The 21412-nt window shown below is 41.3% G+C and overlaps 1 protein-coding gene across 2 annotated transcripts in view; it reads left to right on the top strand.

Annotated features, from left to right (window-relative positions):
- The window catches only part of dnajc18 (DnaJ (Hsp40) homolog, subfamily C, member 18), a 28772-nt gene extending 7642 nt beyond the window's left edge, over positions 1 to 21130 (top strand). Inside the window, exons 3-8 of one of the 2 annotated variants that reach the window (XM_084307547.1) lie at positions 4138 to 4283; positions 6280 to 6486; positions 7788 to 7900; positions 14353 to 14462; positions 15791 to 15939; positions 19187 to 21130. In XM_084307547.1, coding sequence (XP_084163673.1) covers positions 4138 to 4283; positions 6280 to 6486; positions 7788 to 7900; positions 14353 to 14462; positions 15791 to 15939; positions 19187 to 19314 — 853 coding nt within the window. In that variant the 3' untranslated portion in view covers positions 19315 to 21130. Of the gene's footprint in view, positions 1 to 4137; positions 4284 to 6279; positions 6487 to 7787; positions 7901 to 14352; positions 14463 to 15766; positions 15940 to 19186 lie in introns of both variants that reach the window. The other variant, XM_084307546.1, reaches the window with a different exon arrangement.
- The last annotated feature ends 282 nt before the right edge of the window (positions 21131 to 21412 follow it).

The raw sequence follows: 21412 nt of genomic DNA, 5'->3' as shown, positions 1-21412 counted from the left end.
ATTGTATATGCTGTGTGAGTCTTTGCTTAACTCTGTATGGTTTGCTTAACTCTGTATATGTACGCTCGACGTGACTGTAAATGTGCGTAACCTGACCTCCGTTGCCTATTCGAATTTAAATAATAAAGGTTTGAAATGAAGTCGCTTGGGCAGAAGTCTCAGGTCGATTAGCATGCAACTCAAGTGCGACTCGAGTCCCCATCTCCTCCTACTGCCTTCATTTATCCTGGGTAGTGCTTCACATTCACGCAGTCAAACACATTCACGCCTGGGAGCTGCCCAGTACAACCACAGTCTGACACTGTTGACCACTAGGAGCTGCCCAGTACAACCACAGTCTTGACACTAGGGCTGCAACTAATGACTAATTTGGTAGTCGACTAATCTGCCGATAATTTTTTCGATTAGTCGACTAATCGAAAACCAATGTAAACAACATTTTTTTTTTTTTTTTTTTTTTTTTATTATTACCTATCTTTGTGAAAGTGGCTTCTCAGCTCTGGTCCAGCTGAAGACAGAGCAGAGGAACAGATTGGACATTGAGCATGACCTCAGAGTTGCTTGTCTACCATCACCCCAGACTTTGAGACTCTTGTCAGGACCAAACAACAACATCATAACATGATGATCCCATAGCAAATTAAAATAATGACTCATGAAACATTTGAATTTGGATCTTTAAGCCACTTTAAATGAAAATGTATTTGAAGAACAATACAGCAATCACTCATAACAAGATAAATAAATTAAATAATACAAATTAAAGTGGAAGTGTACTTTAAATAACTTTTGTTTGCTGTGTGTGAGAGGAGTCCGTGTGTGTGTGTGTATGTGTGTGTGTCTTACTCTGATCGCTGTGTGAGTGAGAGGAGTGTGTGTACTGTGTAATTTGTGTGTGTGTCTTACTCTGATCGCTGTGTGAGTGAGAGGTGTGTACTGTGTAATTTGTGTATGTGTGTGTGTCTTACTCTGATCGCTGTGTGTGAGTGAGAGGAGTGTGAATGTGTCTGTGTCTTACTCTGATCGCTGTGTGTGAGAGAGAGGAGTGTGAATGTGTGTGTCTTACTCTGATCGCTGTGTGTGAGTGAGAGGAGTGTGTATGTGTGTGTGTCTTACTCTGATCGCTGTGTGTGAGTGAGAGGAGTGTGTATGTGTGTGTGTCTTACTCTGATCGCTGTGTGTGAGTGAGAGGAGTGTGTATGTGTGTGTCTTACTCTGATCGCTGTGTGTGAGTGAGAGGAGTGCGTGTGTAATGTATTGTGTGTCTAGTCTGATCATCATCTCCTGCAGGGGAACAATGTTTTCAATGTCCAAAATTTGCTATGGGATCATCATGTTATGATGTTGTCTGGAACCCTGAGAAGCCACTCTCACAAAGATAGGTAGTGCACAAAAAAAAAAAAAAAATTAAATATTTTTTTTTTTTTTTTTTTTTTGAATGACTAATCGACGCAACAATTTCTCGTCAACGATTTTTTATAATCGACGTCGTCGATTATGTCGACTAATCGTTGCAGCCCTACTTGACACTGTTGACCACTAGGAGCTGCCCAGTACAACCACAGTCTGACACTGTTGACCACTAGGAGCTGCCCAGTACAACCACATTCTGACACTGTTGACCACTAGGAGCTGCCCAGTACAACCACATTCTGACACTGTTGACCACTAGGAGCTGCCCAGTACAACCACAGTCTGACACTGTTGACCACTAGGAGCTGCCCAGTACAACCACATTCTGACACTGTTGACCACTAGGAGCTGCCCAGTACAACCACATTCTGACACTGTTGACCACTAGGAGCTGCCCAGTACAACCACATTCTGACACTGTTGACCACTAGGAGCTGCCCAGTACAACCACATTCTGACACTGTTGACCACTAGGAGCTGCCCAGTACAACCACATTCTGACACTGTTGACCACTAGGAGCTGCCCAGTACAACCACAGTCTGACACTGTTGACCACTAGGAGCTGCCCAGTACAACCACAGTCTGACACGGTTGACCACTAGGAGCTGCCCAGTACAACCACAGTCTGACACTGTTGACCACTAGGATCTGCCCAGTACAACTACAGTCTGACACTGTTGACCACTAGGAGCTGCCCAGTACAACCACAGTATGACACTGTTGACCACTAGGAGCTGCCCAGTACAACCACAGTATGACACTGTTGACCACTAGGAGCTGCCCAGTACAACTACAGTCTGACACTGTTGACCACTAGGAGCTGTCCAGTACAACCACAGTCTGACACTGTTGACCACTAGGAGCTGGCCAGTACAACCACAGTCTGACACTGTTGACCACTAGGAGCTGCCCAGTACAACCACAGTCTGACACTGTTGACCACTAGGAGCTGCCCAGTACAACCACAGTATGACACTGTTGACCACTAGGAGCTGCCCAGTACAACCACAGTCTGACACTGTTGACCACTAGGAGCTGCCCAGTACAACCACAGTCTGACATGGATGCATGTACTCTGCCAGCATGTTTAATATCCATAATACTAAAGGTTTGACTAAGATTTTTATGAAACTTTATAAAAAAAAAAAAAAAAAAAAAAATGTTTTAAATGTTTTATATATATATATTTTTTAACTCATAAAATAAATTGGGTCACACCTAAATCGGCAGGGTCGGTCGGCAACCGGAACCAAATTTTTTTTTATTTTAGGCCTAGCTCAGCAGACGGTACCGGGTTAGCTTAGGCATTGGGCAACTAACACCTCTCCAGTAGTTTAAGCTAAGCTACTGGTACTGTCTGCTTCCATTCATTGTAAATGGCTGCATTCATAATATGGCAGCTTTTATCCAAAGCGCTTTACAATTCGTTCCTCACATCCATTCACACACTGACCGCCGAGGCGACCACGCAAGGTGCCAACCTGCTCATCAGGAGCAATTAGGGGCTTTTGCTCAAGGACACTTTGATACGCTGCCCGGGAGGAGCGGGAATCGAACCGGGAACCTCCGGATTACCAGACGACTGCCGCTACATTCTGAGCCACTGTCACCCCCCCATTGTGTTAATAATACATATTTGTTCACGCTATGGACAATTGAGCACAAGCACCAGAGAAGTAGGGGGTTAAGTGGCGTCAACAAGGCCACTTCAGCTGGTTGGCAAACTGCTGCAGATGACTTGGTAGTTCAGTTCAGTTCAGTTCAGTTCAGAGTTTTTATTTGCCACATGGAATAATACAATCATAGTTTCTTCATAAAAAAATCATAAATAGCCATTCCATGGACAAAAGGAGCAGGAAGAAGAATAAATCTTATAATTACCTGCCCCTTATTCCTAAACTAACATGTATTTTCTTAATGGTCGGCGTATAACCTTATTTACACAAATAATCATTTATACCATTATAAAAGAAACACAATCCACAGTTAAACAAGAAAAATTTAAATAATAATAATAATGATAAAGAATAAAAAAAAGAAAAGAAAGAGAAGAGAAAAAAAAAGATCTCACTATTCAGATCACATTTTGATTTTCATACTGACTAAATATTTTTTTTTTATACATTTTTTTGAATTGATAAACACTGTTACATCCCTTAAGCTCGCTATGGAGAGAATTCCATAACTTTACACCAATAACTGAAGGACACATCTGTTTAAGTGTGGTACGTGCAAACTGATGTTTAAAATTGTATTTTCTCCTACTAAACTCACTTTCTAAATGAAAAAGATTTTGTAGTTTTTCTGGCAGTGTATTATTTCTTGCCCTAAACATAATTAACATTGTTTGAAACTTAACCATGTCTTCAAGTTTAATTATTCTAGATTTAATAAATAATATATTTGTGTGTTCTCGATAACTCACTTTATGTGTGATTCGTACAGCCCTCTTCTGTAGTATATATAATGGTTTTATATTTGTCCCATAAGTATTCCCCCATACTTCAACACAATAACTGATATAAGGTGAGATGAGTGAGCAGTAGAGTGTTCTCATTGCCTCATACTCTAACACATCCTTTACTTTATTCATAACAAAAATACTCTTGGACATCTTTTTTTTAACGTGTGCTATGTGCGATTTCCATGTTAATTTATCATCCATAATCACACCAAGAAAACGAAATTCAGTTTTGTTTTTTTCTTTTGTTGCTTTCCTGAAGGATAAAGAACTGCAGGGACTTCTATGAGATCCTGGGTCTTTCCAAAGACGCTAACGATGAGGAGCTGAAGAAGGCGTACAGGAAGCTGGCGCTCAAGTTCCACCCGGACAAGAACTTTGCCCCCGGAGCCACCGACGCCTTCAAAGGTACCGGTCGTTCAGGAGCTTGACGGCAGCAGGGTTTGTGTCGGTTCAGAAAAGGTAGCGGTCAACGGCGGTCCTCCCTACAACCGGCCAGTGGGGGGCACATGCAAGCAACGATCAGGACAGGGGAGGGGAGAATTGGCACGGCTAAATTGGGATGGGAGAAAAATAAAAAAAATAGGAGAAAAAGTGGATAAAAAAAAATAATAGGTAGCAGTCGTTCAGGAGTTTGACGGCAGCAGAGTTTGTGTCAGTTCAGAATAGGTAGCGGTCGTTCAGGAGCCATTTATTTGTCATAGTGAATGTTGTGTTTGTCCATTCTCCACATCCATTTTCAAGCCAAAAGTGACAGATAGATGTATAAAATGTTGGAAAACGTTTGGCATGAGACCATTTTAATGCCCAACCCATTTTAACGGAGAAGGAAATATATGTATCATAAGCAAATAAAATGTACTTTATATTTCCATTTTAAGTGACTGATTGAAATGTGAACTGAACATGGCAAAGTGTGAATTGTGAAAGTGCCATTGTTAGGGCTGGTTATGAGAAACATACTGTACATGACGGTACCATACAATTTTTTTTATGTTAGCATGATATTAACGTATCATAAGATATTAACATTTAGAATGTTGGATTCGCCCAATCAAGTTTTCTATTATACTACGCAAAACGATGCTGATTTGTCATGCACATACTGTAATTTCACACATATCCCAAAACTTTAAAGCGTTTTGCACACGTTGATTTAGTTTGACAGCCAAACTAATTCATTATTATTATTATCAATTTTAACTATCCAACTGAAATTGAACTGCTTTTATTTTGTGTCTGCATCTGGGGAACACCACTTAAAATAAAAAATGAGAATATGTTATTTCCACTGCCTAAAGCGGTTCAATCAATATTTGTGAACATGAGGTAGTCTCTCTCCCAAAGCCAGAAACCAGAGAAGTAAGACTCAAACTTATGATCATCAAGTATAAAGATTTTCACGGATATTTTGTACGGCCTTAGAACAGAGGAATAACATGTATGAATTATTTAAATGGACATTGTTCCCCTTTAATACCACTACTCCCCATGTACATTGTATTGTCTCTTCCTACTGTATGAACAAGACATTTGTTGTTAAAAGTGCCAATCTCGAAGATAAGAGTTGTACCCTTCCTGATGACTTGTCGTACAGAACTTGTAAGTCGCTTTGGATAAAAGCGTTCAGCTAAATGACTAAATGTAAATGTAAAAATGTAAATTCACACACCGACGGCGGAGGCGACCATGCAAGGTGCCAACCTGCTCATCGGGAGTAGTTAGGGGTTAAGTGTCTTGCTCAATGACACTTTGACACGCTGCCCGGGGGAGCGGGAATCGAACCGGGAATCTCCGGATTACCCAACGACTGCTCTACCTCCTGTGCCACTGTCGTGGCTCATAACATAATTATGTTATGTTATAGCCATAAGTCATATATTTATGTTTTGTATAAGTAATATATAATGATGCTTTGGCAAAAGCCCAAAACAAATGCCATGAGCTGAGTCCAATTGTGGTTGCAGGCGAGTGCTCTCACCACTACACTAAGCCCCACACTCACCCTGATACACGCACAGCATTACTATGATAATGTAATACATGTGCTTATTTGTAAATGTAATACATACACATTGTAAATTTCTGACACAATACGTATATATGACTTATGGCTATAACATACGACAGTGGCACAGGAGGTAGAGCAGTCGTTTGGTAATCAGAAGGTTCCCGGTTCGATTCCCGGCCAACGGACACTTAACCCCTAACTGCTCCCGATGAGCAGGTCGGCACCTCGCATGGTCTCCTCCTCCTCCGCCGCCGCCGGGCGAGTGAGTGAATGTGAGGAACAACATTGTAAAGCGCTATAATATAAACGCACCATTTACATTATGTACCTCTTTCCTTCCAACAATAACCCCTCTCTCTCGCAAGACCTAACGCGCGGCTCCTCTCCCTGCAGCGATCGGCAACGCGTACGCGGTGCTGAGCAACGCGGAGAAGCGGCTGCAGTACGACCAGTACGGAGAGCAGGCCCCGGCGGAGAGCGCCGCGCAGGCCGCCGCCCACGCTCGCCACGGCCACTACCGGAGCTTCAACCGAGACTTCCAGGCCGACATCTCCCCGGAGGAACTCTTCAATATCTTCTTTGGAGGACGTTTTCCCACCGGTGAGTGTGTTTTGGTTTGCTCGATTATGATGACCAAAGATTCTGATCACGGTTATTTTGATGGATATTGAAATCACGATTATTAACTCAATCAGCGCCAGAGGGCGCTGTGTACTGTGTTGGTTAAAAGGCCAGCGTTCTATAGTATAGGAATACGTGGCGGTGTTTGCAGGGCTAAAACTATATTATATATTATAGCTATGGATATAATACTATTGCCTATTTGACATAGAGTGTATCGTTCAATATGTGAAAAAGAGAGAATATTTTCATCCATACATTCCCGTTTTATACCGTGGTGAATATAAGTATAGTTTTAGAGCGGTCTAGGGTAATTCCCAAAAGGCTGCGTAATAGCCATATGCGTGTATTCTACTATAAATGTTGTTGTTTCTTGCCTGGACTAGCTACTATTCTCAAATCAAATCTAGATCATAGGTATTATGTTTCATCACGTTTCATCATGTTCATGAAATGTTTTTTTATGCTTTGATCGTCACCAACGGAATACGTTACACAGTACATTACACACATACGCTCCGATCGCAATGAAGGAATTATTGGATCAACGCAAGATTGATACCATATAGCCCTTACCTTGACTAGGATGTACCCCAAAAATAATGTTCCAATTATCTGATCGCCATTTCAAGTATTGATGTTGATCGTGTCGCCAACATAATCCACCAAAGAACATGAATCGGGAGTGTTTTATTCTTATAAATCCATGCGTTATAACTGCTCGTCATGCCCGACAAGGAAAAGTCCGCCCGGACCTATATAATCGACGCACACGCCAATACACAGAGTTTCAAAGGATGATTGATTTGAGAACAAAAAACATACTATTTTTTCCCCCAAGGAGCACATGGCCCACTCCTAAATGAAAAGACACAGTGAAAAACGAGCATAACTTTAACTTTGTTGTGACGTTGACGTTGTTGTGACGTTAAGTCAGTCTTGGGTCTAACAGTATCTGCAACTTATCCTCAGTGTTGGTTTTATTCTGTGTGGAACAGGAGTACCAGGTGGGATAGTATCAACTAATTTATCAATCATGACAAAGTAGACTAAATTGACTTTAAGATGGTTTCAAAGTGTAATTATTATAGCAAATGCTAGAATTATTTTGTACAGCACTTTGCATAAAGGCATCTATCAAATCGCTTATATATATTTTTTTATATATATATTTTTTTATTATTTTTTACACATACACATAAACATAACAACATAAAATTAGATATACAAGCATTAATCGCTTATATGTAACTTACTGCAAGTAATGTTTCCCCTCTCAGGTAACATCCATATGTACACTAACCAGGGAACCTCCTTCGCCCAATTCTACCAGCCGCGCCGTCGACGTGCTTATGAGAGACGCGAGGAGGAGGTGGAGGAGAATCCAAGTCAGGTCAGTGCAGAGAAATCTCCCCCAAAACACCCTGGAGGTCACATGGTTCACAAATCTACCCCTATGGAATAGTAGTCTGGTGGATATGTAAATACTCCATTCAAAATTCCACTAGAAAAAAGTAAAAGTGGAAAAGTGTTTGGTAATTAGTGAGTATAATTTCAATAGTAGGGGTGTAACGATGCGACCTCACAACGATTCAATGCATCATGAAATCTCTTCATTTGACCACGATTCGATTCGATTAATTTTCGATACATTTTCTATCAGTTAATTCCCCCAAAAAATGTTGAATACACAAATGTGGCTGGGGGAACTGATTCACTCAGCATGAATGGACTATTAAAACAATACACAAATTTTTTTTTTTTTTTTTTTTTTTTAAAGTCTTCCCCCCCCCCCCCCTCTATTCTAACATATTCAAATCGATGCAGTTGAATCGTCACATTAGAATCGATGCATTTCGATTAATCGATGCATCGTTACACCCCTATTCAATAGTATGATGTTCTTGTTTTTCAGTAGCGTGTCGGCCTAATTGCATTAACCTAGTGGTTGGTGGTTCAGTTGTGCTCACTGTGATCACTTTTACTCTCACTTTTACTTTCACTTTCTTCTTAGTTGGCATCACAGGTTTTTATGCAAAACCTTTTTCTTCATAGCAACAAGCTAGTAAGTGTCTGCATACAACAGTCTACTACCAATATGGTAAACATTTTGAGATTGAACCAGTGGACTGACCTCCAGTGCTTTGGACACAAGGCTTCACAATGTTATCAGAAAGTGTACAGTTGATAATCCACGGTAGGCTATAATAATAACCAGCTGTAGTGTAGGGTAGGCAAATCAACGTTTTTTTGGACCTAGCACTGCAGTTGTAATTGTAGCATAACCATAATGCAAACAGCTGTTTATGGCCAATCATATTTGTGTGTGTGTGTGTTCATATATCTTGAATGATTGAATTTGAAATGATTGCACATGTAGGCGTAGTTGATACAGAAGACATTTAGTCATTTTTAAGTAAATAAAATACCTATACATATACAACACATTATGTTTGAATTAAGACTTGGCTCTTTTTCTTTTGTTTGTGTAGCGAAAAACATTAAAGGTAGAAATTGTGAATTGTCCCCATCTCCCTTAAAACGCCCCAAAGATGAGAGTAATTTCCCCTTCCAGGGCTAATACATGTCTCTGGAGAATTGGTAAACATTTGGAAAATGTGTTAAACCTCATGTACCTACCGTACAGGTTGCTCCGCACCTACTCTCGAACTCTGCATGCGCAGATTGCCCACGGAGTCTCTCTGGATTGTCCAGAGATCTAGGTTTATCAATCTGCGCGTGCGTAGCTCGGGAGTAGGTGCGGAAAAGTGACTATAGCTCGGCCGAGAAAGTGCCGATCGGCTTGGGATTGGTCTCTCTCTGTATTCAGGAGACTCAGGCGTATACAAAAGTCTATTGGATCATGTCTCCAGCACCCCACAGCCGTAGCTACAACCCCTTAATGTCAAGGCTCTCATCCACATTAATTCATTCCCCCCCCCCTCCCGCTCTCTCGCCCATGAGTTCAGAATACCGGAAGTGTTGCGGTGGTCTCTACATACATCCAAGACCAAATCCCACAATTCCTAGCGAACAATCCCCTAGCTCCTCAGCCAGTGGAGCGAGCCAGCTATCTATCAGGGACACCGGGACACCATGATGTAGGGAGGGACAAAACACACAAAATTGCTATTCGATAGTCACTGGGAACTATTCGACTACTATTTGAAGATCGCGTTGTGATTTTGCTTTTACTTAACACATTCCCTGCCACTGGTTATATCCATCAATATAGCCAGTCTGCCACCACTCTAAGCCTGTTCACCTTTTTTGCAGGGCTATAACTTTTTAAATTGTATTGCTAAATTGACATTACTATGGCCCATTCAACATCGATTATCTATCGTTCAGGATGTAGGAACGTTATACTTTTCCATTCATAGATTCATACAAAAATACCTTCTAGAATATAAGTATGTTTTTATTGTTTTCTGCAGTAATTCATCGAACGTGAGTTATAGCCATAAACGCACATATAGATTATCAATTGCCGTTTATTCCCGATACGCGCTATATTAAAAAATTCAACTGTATATGATCCTATACGTTATGCGTCATCATGCGCGGATGAAGGGGGGGGGGGGGTCTTTATAATTCCGTGATCGTCAGTAAATGCTTTATGTAGTATGGGTGATATATTGATCAGATCGGTTTGCAGTGAAATGAATGAACAATTGGGCTGAAAATAGCGTCAGCATCCTCTTACCGTGCGTCAATGAGTCTGGCGGTGAAAGATCCCAGGTATAGGACGTTGATTGCCTAGGTCCATTTCCGGTTTGTATGTCGCAATAAACGCCTAAATCATATCGATTATTACGTTTATAAAGCGATCGATATGTACTATAGTGTCTGTCGGGAGCCTTGCGACAATATCTGACGGCCGGATGAATTTAATCGACGCACAGCAGCCATATCCTGTTTACCAGTGTAACTCGCCCGACCATCCACCAGGCGGCGGTATTGAGCCGTAGGGTCCAGCTGCAGCACCGGAGGTGTATATATGAATTATGAATGCCATGTCAAGAAAATTAAATATTGATCTCAATATCGCTGTACAGCATGGTCTGGCGATCAAAGCATGGCGGGCAATAACGTTTTAAAGCGTTTCCGGCGGTGGATGTGTTAATGGCTTAACGTGAGATAATCAAACAAGCCAGCTGCTGTCATTGCTAACAGCTAGCTTTAGATATTTGCCAGACGGACTGGTGTATGTGTAATGTATTGTGTACAGGTGTCTGTATATTGTAGGGGTGTAACGATGCATCGATTAATCGAAATGCATCGATTCTAATGTGTTCGATTCGATGCATCGATTTGAATATGTTAGAATCGATTAGAATTTAATCGAAATAAAAGAATATAATGTTTTTTTTTGTGTGTATTGTTTTTATTGCCCTATAGTCCATTCATGCTGAGTGAATCAGTTCCCCCAGCCACATTTGTGTATACATTTTTTGGGGGGGAATTAATTGATAGAAAATTTATAGAAAATTAATCTAATCGAATTGTGGTCAAATTAAGAGATTTCATGATGCATTTCAATTACAATTCTTCAGGCAACGATTCAATGCATCATGAAATCTCTTCATTTGACCACGATTCGATTCGATACATTTTCTATCAGTTAACACTATGATCGCCGATGACGAGTTAAGACGTCATTCCTAGCCATGCTCATTCTGCCGAAGACGCCGTAACTCGTCTTTGATGTCAATATTTCAAAAATCTGTGATCGAAATCATATTTCCCCTCCGGAGCCCTGAGACACACTGCAAAGCTCCACTCAACTCTCTAGCGGTTCAAGAGCGCCATCTGGTGGCCGATCGGCAGATCGCCAACCGGAAATGACCCTTTGAACCGGAAGTGCTCATCCATATGTGGTCCGGGCACTCGCTATCGTTAGAGAGACTCCGACTTGACACAGTGAACATCGATCGGTGCAAATAACTCAAAAAAACAACATGATTTGGACGTATATACTATTATACAACCTGGAAATGGATCGGGCATTTCTCCATCCCATAATAGAAAAGATTCTGTTCCACGCTCATCTGCCAGCGGCGCGAGGAAGCCACGGTAAGATTCAGCGTTATATTCTAACGTGTTCCATATAAACTGCTATGATGAACATATGACCCACTCTGGATGAATCATCTAACGCTGCCCACGGAATTATAAACGATCCCCCGCCCATCCGGTCATCATCAGATGATACGTAGTAACTTCTAGAACCACGTCCAGTTGAATTTTTTTATCTCGTGCCGATTGCTATCAAACTGTATTTCATCATCAATATAATGCATTTGGAGCTATAAATCAAGTTCTGGAGAAAGCTGCAGAAAACGATAAAAACATACTTATACTTTAGACCACAATTTTTATTATTTTAGTATGAATATGTGAATGAAAAAGTTTAACGTTGTTACACCCTGAACAATACATATAGGACATTGAATGGGCCATAATAATGCCAATTTAGCAATAGAATTTAAAAAGTTATAGCCCTGCAAAGAAGGGGAACTTCTCCATAGACAAATAGAGCTGGCTAGGGATGGTAAATTATGAATAGCGTCAGCATCCTCTTACCGTGCGTCAATGAGTCTGGCGGTGAAAGATCCCAGGTATAGGACGTTGATTGCCTAGGTCCATTTCCGGTTTGTATGTCGCAATAAACGCCTAAATCATATCGATTATTACGTTTATAAAGCGATCGATATGTACTATAGTGTCTGTCGGGAGCCTTGCGACAATATCTGACGGCCGGATGAATTTAATCAACGCACAGCAGCCATATCCTGTTTACCAGTGTAACTCGCCCGACCATCCACCAGGCGGCGGTATTGAGCCGTAGGGTCCAGCTGCAGCACCGGAGGTGTATATATGAATTATGAATGCCATGGCAAGAAAATGAAATATTGATCTCAATATCGCTGTACAGCATGGTCTGGCGATCAAAGCATGGCGGGCAATAACGTTCTAAAGCGTTTCCGGCGGTGGATGTGTTAATGGCTTAACGTGAGATAATCAAACAAGTCAGCTGCTGTCATTGCTAACAGCTAGCTTTAGATATTTGCCAGACGGACTGGTGTATGTGTAATGTATTGTGTACAGGTGTCTGTGTATATTGTAGGGGTGTACCGATGCATCGATTAATCGAAATGCATCGATTCTAATGTGTTCGATTCGATGCATCGATTTGAATATGTTAGAATCGATTAGAATTTAATTGAAATAAAAGAATATAATGGTTTTTTTTGTGTGTATTGTTTTTATTGACCTATAGTCCATTCATGCTGAGTGAATCAGTTCCCCCAGCCACATTTGTGTATAAATTTTTTTGGGGGGAATTAATTGATAGAAAATTAATAGAAAATTAATCTAATCGAATCGTGGTCAAATTAAGAGATTTCATGATGCATTTCAATTACAATTATTCAGGCAACGATTCAATGCATCATGAAATCTCTTCATTTGACCACGATTCGATAAATGTTCTATCAGTTAACACTATGATCGCCGATGACGAGTTAAGACGTCATTCCTAGCCATGCTCATTCTGCCGAAGACGCCGTAACTCGTCTTTGATGTCAATATTTCAAAAATCTGTGATCGAAATCATATTTCCCCTCCGGAGCCCTGAGACACACTGCAAAGCTCCACTCAACTCTCTAGCGGTTCAAGAGCGCCATCTGGTGGCCGATCGGCAGATCGCCAACCGGAAATGACCCTTTGAACCGGAAGTGCTCATCCATATGTGGTCCGGGCACTCGCTATCGTTAGAGAGACTCCGACTTGACACAGTGAACATCAATCGGTGCAAATAACTCGAAAAAACATGATTTGGACGTATATACTATTATACAACCTGGAAATGGATCGGGCATTTCTCCATCCCATAATAGAAAAGATTCTGTTCCACGCTCATCTGCCAGCGGCGCGAGGAAGCCACGGTAAGATTCAGCGTTATATTCTAACGTGTTCCATATAAACTGCTATGATGAACATATGACCCACTCTGGATGAATCATCTAACGCTGCCCACGGAATTATAAACGATCCCCCGCCCATCCGGTCATCATCAGATGATACGTAGTAACTTCTAGAACCACGTCCAGTTGAATTTTTTTATCTCGTGCTGATTGCTATCAAACTGTATTTCATCATCAATATAATGCATTTGGAGCTATAAATCAAGTTCTGGAGAAAGCTGCAGAAAACGATAAAAACATACTTATACTTTAGACCATAATTTTTATTATTTTAGTATGAATATGTGAATGAAAAAGTTTAACGTTGTTACACCCTGAACAATACATATAGGACATTGAATGGGCCATAATAATGCCAATTTAGCAATAGAATTTAAAAAGTTATAGCCCTGCAAAGAAGGGGAACTTCTCCATAGACAAATAGAGCTGGCTAGGGATGGTAAATTATGAATTTAACCCATGGCGATCAAAGTGTTAATGCCCCAAAAAAAATTGAATACACAAATGTGGCTGGGGGAACTGATTCACTCAGCATGAATGGACTCTATAGGTCAATAAAAACAATACACAAAAAAAGAAAAAGAAATATATATAATGTCTTTTTTTATTTAGATTCTAATCGATTCTAATCGATTCTAACATTTCCAAATCGATGCAGTTGAATCGTCACATTAGGATCGATGCATTTCGATGCACCGTTACACCCCTACTGCTCAGGTCGAGTGTATGTTGCTGATGGTAAAGGAACAGCTAGTGCAACATTTATCAATTCATAGGACACAACTTTCCAAACTTGTCTCCAAATGAGTATTTTACTGAAGTTGTGTGTGTGTGTGTGTGTGTGTCGTGTGTATAGAACACTTACACAGCGCTGTTGCAGCTGCTGCCAGTCCTGGTCCTGATCCTCATCTCGGTGTTCACCCAGCTGATGGCCACCACCCCGTCCTTTAGCCTGTTCTACAAACCGTGAGTCTCAAACACCCAGAAGCCAGGGCTGAGGCTGAGCCCTAACGTTCGGACCTTTGTTTGTTAGGTTGGCATTCGAATTCTAAATCAACATTCGAATTAAAAATGTTTAATAATAAAAAAATAAAAAGATATATTTTTTTATATATATAAATATATATATAGTGCTGTCAATAGATAAAAATAATTTAACTAATTAATCTCACAATTTTCTGTAATTAATCTAGATTAAAAATAGCATTTTTCTACTTAAGACCGAAGCTTGTAACGGATATTTACTTGAGTAAAATCATGGAATTAATGAAAAATCAACACAAAGAAAGTATATTAGATTCAAAGACTATTTTAATAGCTTTCTTTGAATACACTTTCTCTCCTGTGAAATACAAATGTTCAACAAAACCATCAACATTGACTCAGCTAGACCTCTTTCTTATATCCACGGCGCTAAGATTGAAGATTTTTCACTCCATAGATTAATCTAGATTAATTTATTTTAATGCTTTAAATAATTTAAATTAATCTCAAGTTAAAGCTATATATATATATAAGTTATATATATATTTTTTTTGATGTGTCTATTCATTCTGTTTAAACCAATGGGGTTTTTCTTCACAGTTGCAGATAAAGATTAGGCTACACTAATATTATAGTATTAAAACTGATGAGTTATATTCATTAAATAAAGTTGATTTAATCAAATAAAAAGACTAATTTAATCAGATGAATCACTTTATTCAAATTGAGGATTTAGTTTGAGGATATTTATATATAAAAAAGAATGTATTGAATTTTTTTAAATTATTACCGGTATTCAAAATGAAGGTTCGAATGTCCGTTAGAAAAACCCTGACGAAGTTCGAAGCCCAAAAACAGGCTTCGGGGACATAACTCACTACTACCATCCAGCACACATAGCTCACTACTACCATCCAGCACACATAGCTCACTACTACCATCCAGCACACATAGCTCACTACCACCCACCCGACCAGAACACATAACTCACTACTATGTGACCTGAGGATACTATTGAAACATTTTGAAATATTCAATTGCAAATAGAACCAATTGTTGTTGTTGATCTTTCTGGTAAGGTAATCGTTTAGATTAATCGACTAATCAATAAAATAATCGTGGTTTAACCATCTTTAGTGTGGTAGTGAAGGGTCAACCTTCTGTAGTGCGCTAGGGAAAGGGTTAAAGGGTAAATCCACCCTGAAACGGCATTCGCATTGTGCTATTCCAATGATTCATGGCTGGATGGATGGATGGATCAAGACTTGATGATGTTTGTCCGTCAGGGCCATGGGTCTGGTGGTGTCTAGGGAGACGCAGCACATGGGCGTGCCCTACTTTGTGGATAAAGGTTTCCAGAAAGAGTACCGCGGGGATTCTCTCGACGAACTGGAGAAGACTATAGAGAAAGACTACATTGAACACCTCCAGAACAGCTGCTGGAAAGAGAAACAGCAGAGTGAGTGTTCATATACTGTAACTCTTTTGACAGCCATTTTGTGTTACCGAAATGTTCTCAGATGTGTCACCGATATCGTCATAGATTGTGTTGCAATGTGATTGGATAGCTAGAGGGTCTTACCAACCTTGCTATAGAAGAAGATATACATGTTTCTCTTGGCTTTTTGGTTTGACAGCATTTGTAAAGGTGGAAGGAAGGGACAGTAGTGGGGCAGCTTAGCTCCAATTTTCAACAGAATTGTGCATTTTGTGATAAAAGCACCTAATTTGGTACACATGTAGCTTAATATATTTAGAAGAAATCTGGATATTGGGCCACTGCAAATTCGCGCCCTAGTGGCAATGGCAGGCATCAACATTATTCGAATACTTTTAGGGGGGCTGTCACCGTTATTCACATTAGGATCTAACATCCCAATAGGCCACCTTGTTTATGGCTTGATTCAATTTTACAAATAGACAATAATAAAAGGAGTAAAATACAATAGACAGAGTGAAATAGGGCAATAGTGCAGTGCAATAACATTTTGTAATCCATGTACGAGGATTTTTTTTTTTTTAAATGTTCATTCTCATACAAACACGTTTACAAATTACTCTGTCATAACCGAAAGCTACAGTTAATTATAGATCCAGTGGGGGGTGACATTGTATAGCCTAGCCATGAATGAAGGGTTTCAAGTGACTGGTGACTGCCGACTTGGTTGTCGACAGCAAATGAGAAAGATTGACACAGAGTGTTGGGGAAACGACTCAAGAGCTACATCATTGTTATTAATATCAGCTGGAACCTAAATTGCATGCTGCCATGGCAATGTTTTTGCCAAAGAGGAAAATGGGGGTTTATGGCTTTCAGCAACTTCTGTATATCTCCAGGACAAAGAATCTTGGGAAAAATGTTGGCATCACTTCCTATGAAGTTCCAAATCCATGCACATTTGGGTAAGGCCCAGTTTGCCGATCCCTTTAAAGTGATCAACGTTGATCCCTCCCTACTTATTAGAACCTCACTTAACACTTTGAGCGCCATGCCTGGTTTTCCTTTTTACCGGCTGAATGCCACTATCGGCGCCAATGTTAACGTTAATATCGCCTAATCTATGTTTTAAATTATGGCTATGTGTCTAATCTGCCCATCGCATTATCAAAGACCAGTCAGTGCTGTCAAGGCAGATTGTTTTTTTATCGCATCGTTTCCGTTTCAGAGCAGTTAGAAAAGCCCCCGTTTTGATATAAAAAACAGCTCATTCTGGAGCATTCTATGAAAATCGTCTTTTAGTGGAATATTCCACAACGTTGATATTCGTCTGCCTTTTTATGAATCGTTTTCAAATAAACGCTAGATGATCAATATTATACGTGCACGCAAGCACATTACGGCCGCGCACGGATAATCGCCTCGTTGATTTCCTCTCTGACTTTTACAGTGAAACCGAAAGAAGACATTTCACAAAACAGCCTATATCTTCATCAAACTTACTCTGATTATCCTAACACTGATAACATAGAGTCCTTACCTGACATCAGATGGTATCCAACTGGTATATTCCAATTCCTGATCACTATTCGAAAAAATCGATACGTGTATGGATCCAACGCGATACTGTAGAACTCCATGATCAGCGGGGATCTGAGGTTCCAGAATGAACTGTGGTAACCACGGCTGGATCAGTGGACTGGAAAATGTGGAGTACCGGATTTTTTTCCCCATTCATTTTCATTGAGTCCATTCCAAAATCACTTATGTCATCTGGGAGACGACAGGGGGCGCTTTTTTCCACAGTGATCGCCGGCGCCGCTCGGCTATACTCGGGTAGGCTCGGGTGATGCAATAATTTTTCAGATCGCTAAAAAAAAAAAAAAATCCGAGAAATCTCGTGAGTGGCATTCAACGTCACTATTAAAAACCCGAGATATCTCGTGAGTGGCACTCAAAGTGTTAACATGGCCCTGCAAAGGACCTTGCCCTGGTCCCTACTGCCTGATTGGAATCCTAATCTCTATGTTTCTGTGTGTGGTATTGACTGGTCTCTTCTCCTCTTCTATCCCCTCCTCTCCTGTCCTGTCCTCTCCTCCTCCTCTTATATCCCCTCTTCTATCCTCTCCTCTCCTCTTCTATCCCCTCCTCTCCTCACCTCTCCTCTCCTCTTATATCCCCTCCTCCTGTCCTCTCCCCTCGTCCCTCTCTCCTCCTCCCCTCATCTCCTCTCTTCACCTCCCCTCTCATCTTCTATCTCCTCCCCTCCTCTTCTATCCCCTCATCTCCTCCCCTCCTCTCCTCTCTTCACCTCTTATATCCCCTCCTCCCCCCTCCTCTTCTATCCCCTCATCTCCTCTTCACCTCTTATATCCCCTCCTCCCCCCTCCTCTTCTATCCCCTCAACTCTTCACCTCCTCTCCTCTTCTATCCCCTCCTCTCCTCGCCTCTTCTATCCCCTCCTCCCCCCTCCTCTGCTATCCCCCCTCTCCTCTCTTCCCCCCTCTTCTATCCCCTCCTCTCTTCACCTCTCCTCTTCTTTCCCCTCCCCTCCTTCTATCCCATCCTCTCTTCTCCTCTCCTCTCCTCTTCTATCCCCTCATCTTCTATCCTCTCCTCTTCTATCCCCTCCCATCCTGTCCTCTCCTCTCCTGTCCCCTCATCTCCCCTCCTCATGTCCCCTCCCCTCCTCCCCTCCTGTCCTTTCCTCTCCTGTCCTCTCATCCCATCCTGTCCTCTCCCCTCTCATCCCCTCCTCTCCTCCCCTCCTGGCCCCTCCCCTCCTGTCCTTTCCTCTCCTGTCCCGTCCCCTCCTCTCCTCTCTTCTCCCCTCCCCTCCTGTCTTCTCCTCTCCTCTCCCCTCCCCTCTCCTCTCCCCTCCCCTCTCCTCTCCTCTCCTCTCCTCTCCTCTCCTCTCCTCTCCTCTCCTCTCCTCTCCTCTCCTCTCCTCCTCTCCCCTCCTGTCCTCTCCTCCCCTCTCCTCTCCCCTCCTCTCTCCTCTCCCCTCCCCTCCTGTCCTCTCTTTTCCTCTCCTGTCCCGTCCCCTCCTCTCCTCTCCTCTCCCCCCTCCTGTCCTCTCCTCCTCTCTCCTCCCCTCTCCCCTCCTGTCCTCTCCTCCTCTCCCCTCCCCTCTTCTCCTGTCCTCTCCTCTCCTCCCCTCCTCTCCTGTCCCCTCCCCTCCTGTCCTTTCCTCTCCTCTCCTGTTCCCTCCCCTCCTCCCCTCCTCTCCTGTCCCCTCCCCTCCTCTCCTGTCCTCTCCTCCTCTCAGAGTCAGACCTGACCAGCCTGGGGCAGCTGTACCGAGACGAGCGCCTGAAGCAGAAGGCGGAGTCTCTGAGGCTGGACAGCTGTGACAAGTTGCGCCGCTTCATTGACCGACAAAGAGGAGAAAATTAGACCAGAAAGGATACATTTCTGCGACACTAATTTCTACTGTTGTTTATTTCTAACACAATGGCTCATTGGCCTCTGTTGTCCCCACATGCTCTTGTCTCTCCACACGACAAGAGTACTAGTATGTTTTAATGAGCTCAGTACTAGTATGTTTTAATGAGCTCAGTACTAGTATGTTTTAGAGAGCTCAGTACTGGTATGTTTTAATGAGCCAGGGCGAGACTGAATTTACTTAGTTTGAGTCCTTGGGTTGAAAAGGTTTAAGGACCCCTACAATCTGGCCACTCTGTAAAGCAATGTCTCTCTTGGGGTAGAGGGCAGCGGAAGCCAAAGCTGTTGGAAATGGAAAGGGCCTGCCTTCTTTCATCGTGGACAGAATAAACCAGAGCTGCCAGCCGCCTGGGCTGCGATGGTGATGATGACACACTGCTCTGGGAAACGGGGATGATTTGATCACTTCTCATGTCTTTTAAAAGTATGGAAAACACACACACTCATACACTCACAAATGTCATCAGAACGTTTGGAAATAGTCCAAATAGTCCCATTCACCACCACACTGCAAATCGCTTGCCTCTTAGAAAGACCGCATGGCAAGCATCTCATTAGCCTGTAGATGAAGGCGCAAAGCAAAGGTGTAAAGGAGTAAATAAAACAAAATGGACGACAGAAGATGGAAGTTAAAATGGAGAACGTGAAAGTACCCTGATCTAGAAGTGATATAAGAGAGCTTTTATAATTTCTTAAATGACAGAAATAGGCCTGGCCTGATGGAGTTTTAATATGGCTGGGGGAAATATTAGCAAATACGTCTTAGTGTTTTTTTTTAATCTGTCTGGAGTAGCAGATTGCCACATAGGACAGTGCAATGAGTGTCGGAATGTTATTTAAACGTAAAGTCTACTGCTCTGTTTTTCTGTGATTGACAATGGCTATATGTGGTAAACTCCACTCATCTCGTATTCCAAGCAGATTAAAACAAACGCTACGAATTATTTTCAAATACCTATTGCAGCCCAGTTTGATTGCTGGTGTATTTGTTACACACACACGTTCTATTGGTCACATTTTAATTTTTTTTTTTAAGTTGATTACTAATTATTTTTATTTATTATTTTATTATTTTTAATTAACTAATGATTTATTGTTAATTATTAGTTGACTGCTGTATTTATTTTGACTGTTGTGTGAAATCTTTAGTGTATTTAATAGGTATTTGGAATGAATGTGTCTAAGGCAGTGTTTGGACAATTTTATGTAGAGCGAAAGAGAGCAAGTTTTGTTACCACAGACTTACATACTACTATTTATTTATTTAATTAATATTTATATAACCCTATTTCAACCAGGCTAATCAACCAAGAAGTTAGAACGCATTCTTATTTAACCAGGCCAGCTGACTAAGAACACAGTATTTAACCAGGCCAGTTAACTAAGAACACAGTATTTAACCAGGCCAGTTGACTAAGAACCAGTTCTTATTTCACCAGGCAAGTTGACTAAGAACCAGTTCTTATTTCACCAGGAAAGTTGACTAAGAACCAGTTCTTATTTCACCAGGCAAGTTGACTAAGAACCCGTTCTTATTTAAAGGTGCTATTGATAACATTCAGCCACTAGATGTCACACTGGAGCACCAGCATGTCCAATCAGGTGCATTCCAGGTGGGCAAATGGGAAGTATAAACATGTAAACATTAATTTTGTACCTGCAAAAACGTGTTAAATGATAAATGAATGAATCAATGTTGTTTTGGGGAAAAGCAATAATTTTATTCAGTACCTTTCTAAAAGCTCTGGATGTTTTTTTTTTTTTTTTTTTTAACATACATACATACATACATACATACAACAACATTTGATCTATAGCACCTTTAAAACAGGCTAGTTGACTAAGAACACACTTATTTAACCAGACTAGCTAACTAAGAACACACTTATTTAACCAGACCAGCTGACTAAGAACACATTCTTATTTAACCATACTAGCTGACTAAGAACACATTATTATTTAACCAGACTAGCTAACTAAGAACACATTCTTAGTTACTTCCTGGGCATAGCTGGAGAGGGGGGGTTACACTCGTTCTTAAAATCTGTAA

Source organism: Notolepis coatsorum, assembly GCF_963971535.1.
Source record: "Notolepis coatsorum genome assembly, chromosome: 2".
NCBI classification, from domain to species: Eukaryota; Metazoa; Chordata; class Actinopteri; order Aulopiformes; family Paralepididae; genus Notolepis; species Notolepis coatsorum.
The sequence above is the reverse complement of the archived record's forward strand: the minus strand, read 5'-3'. Positions and strand labels throughout refer to the sequence as shown.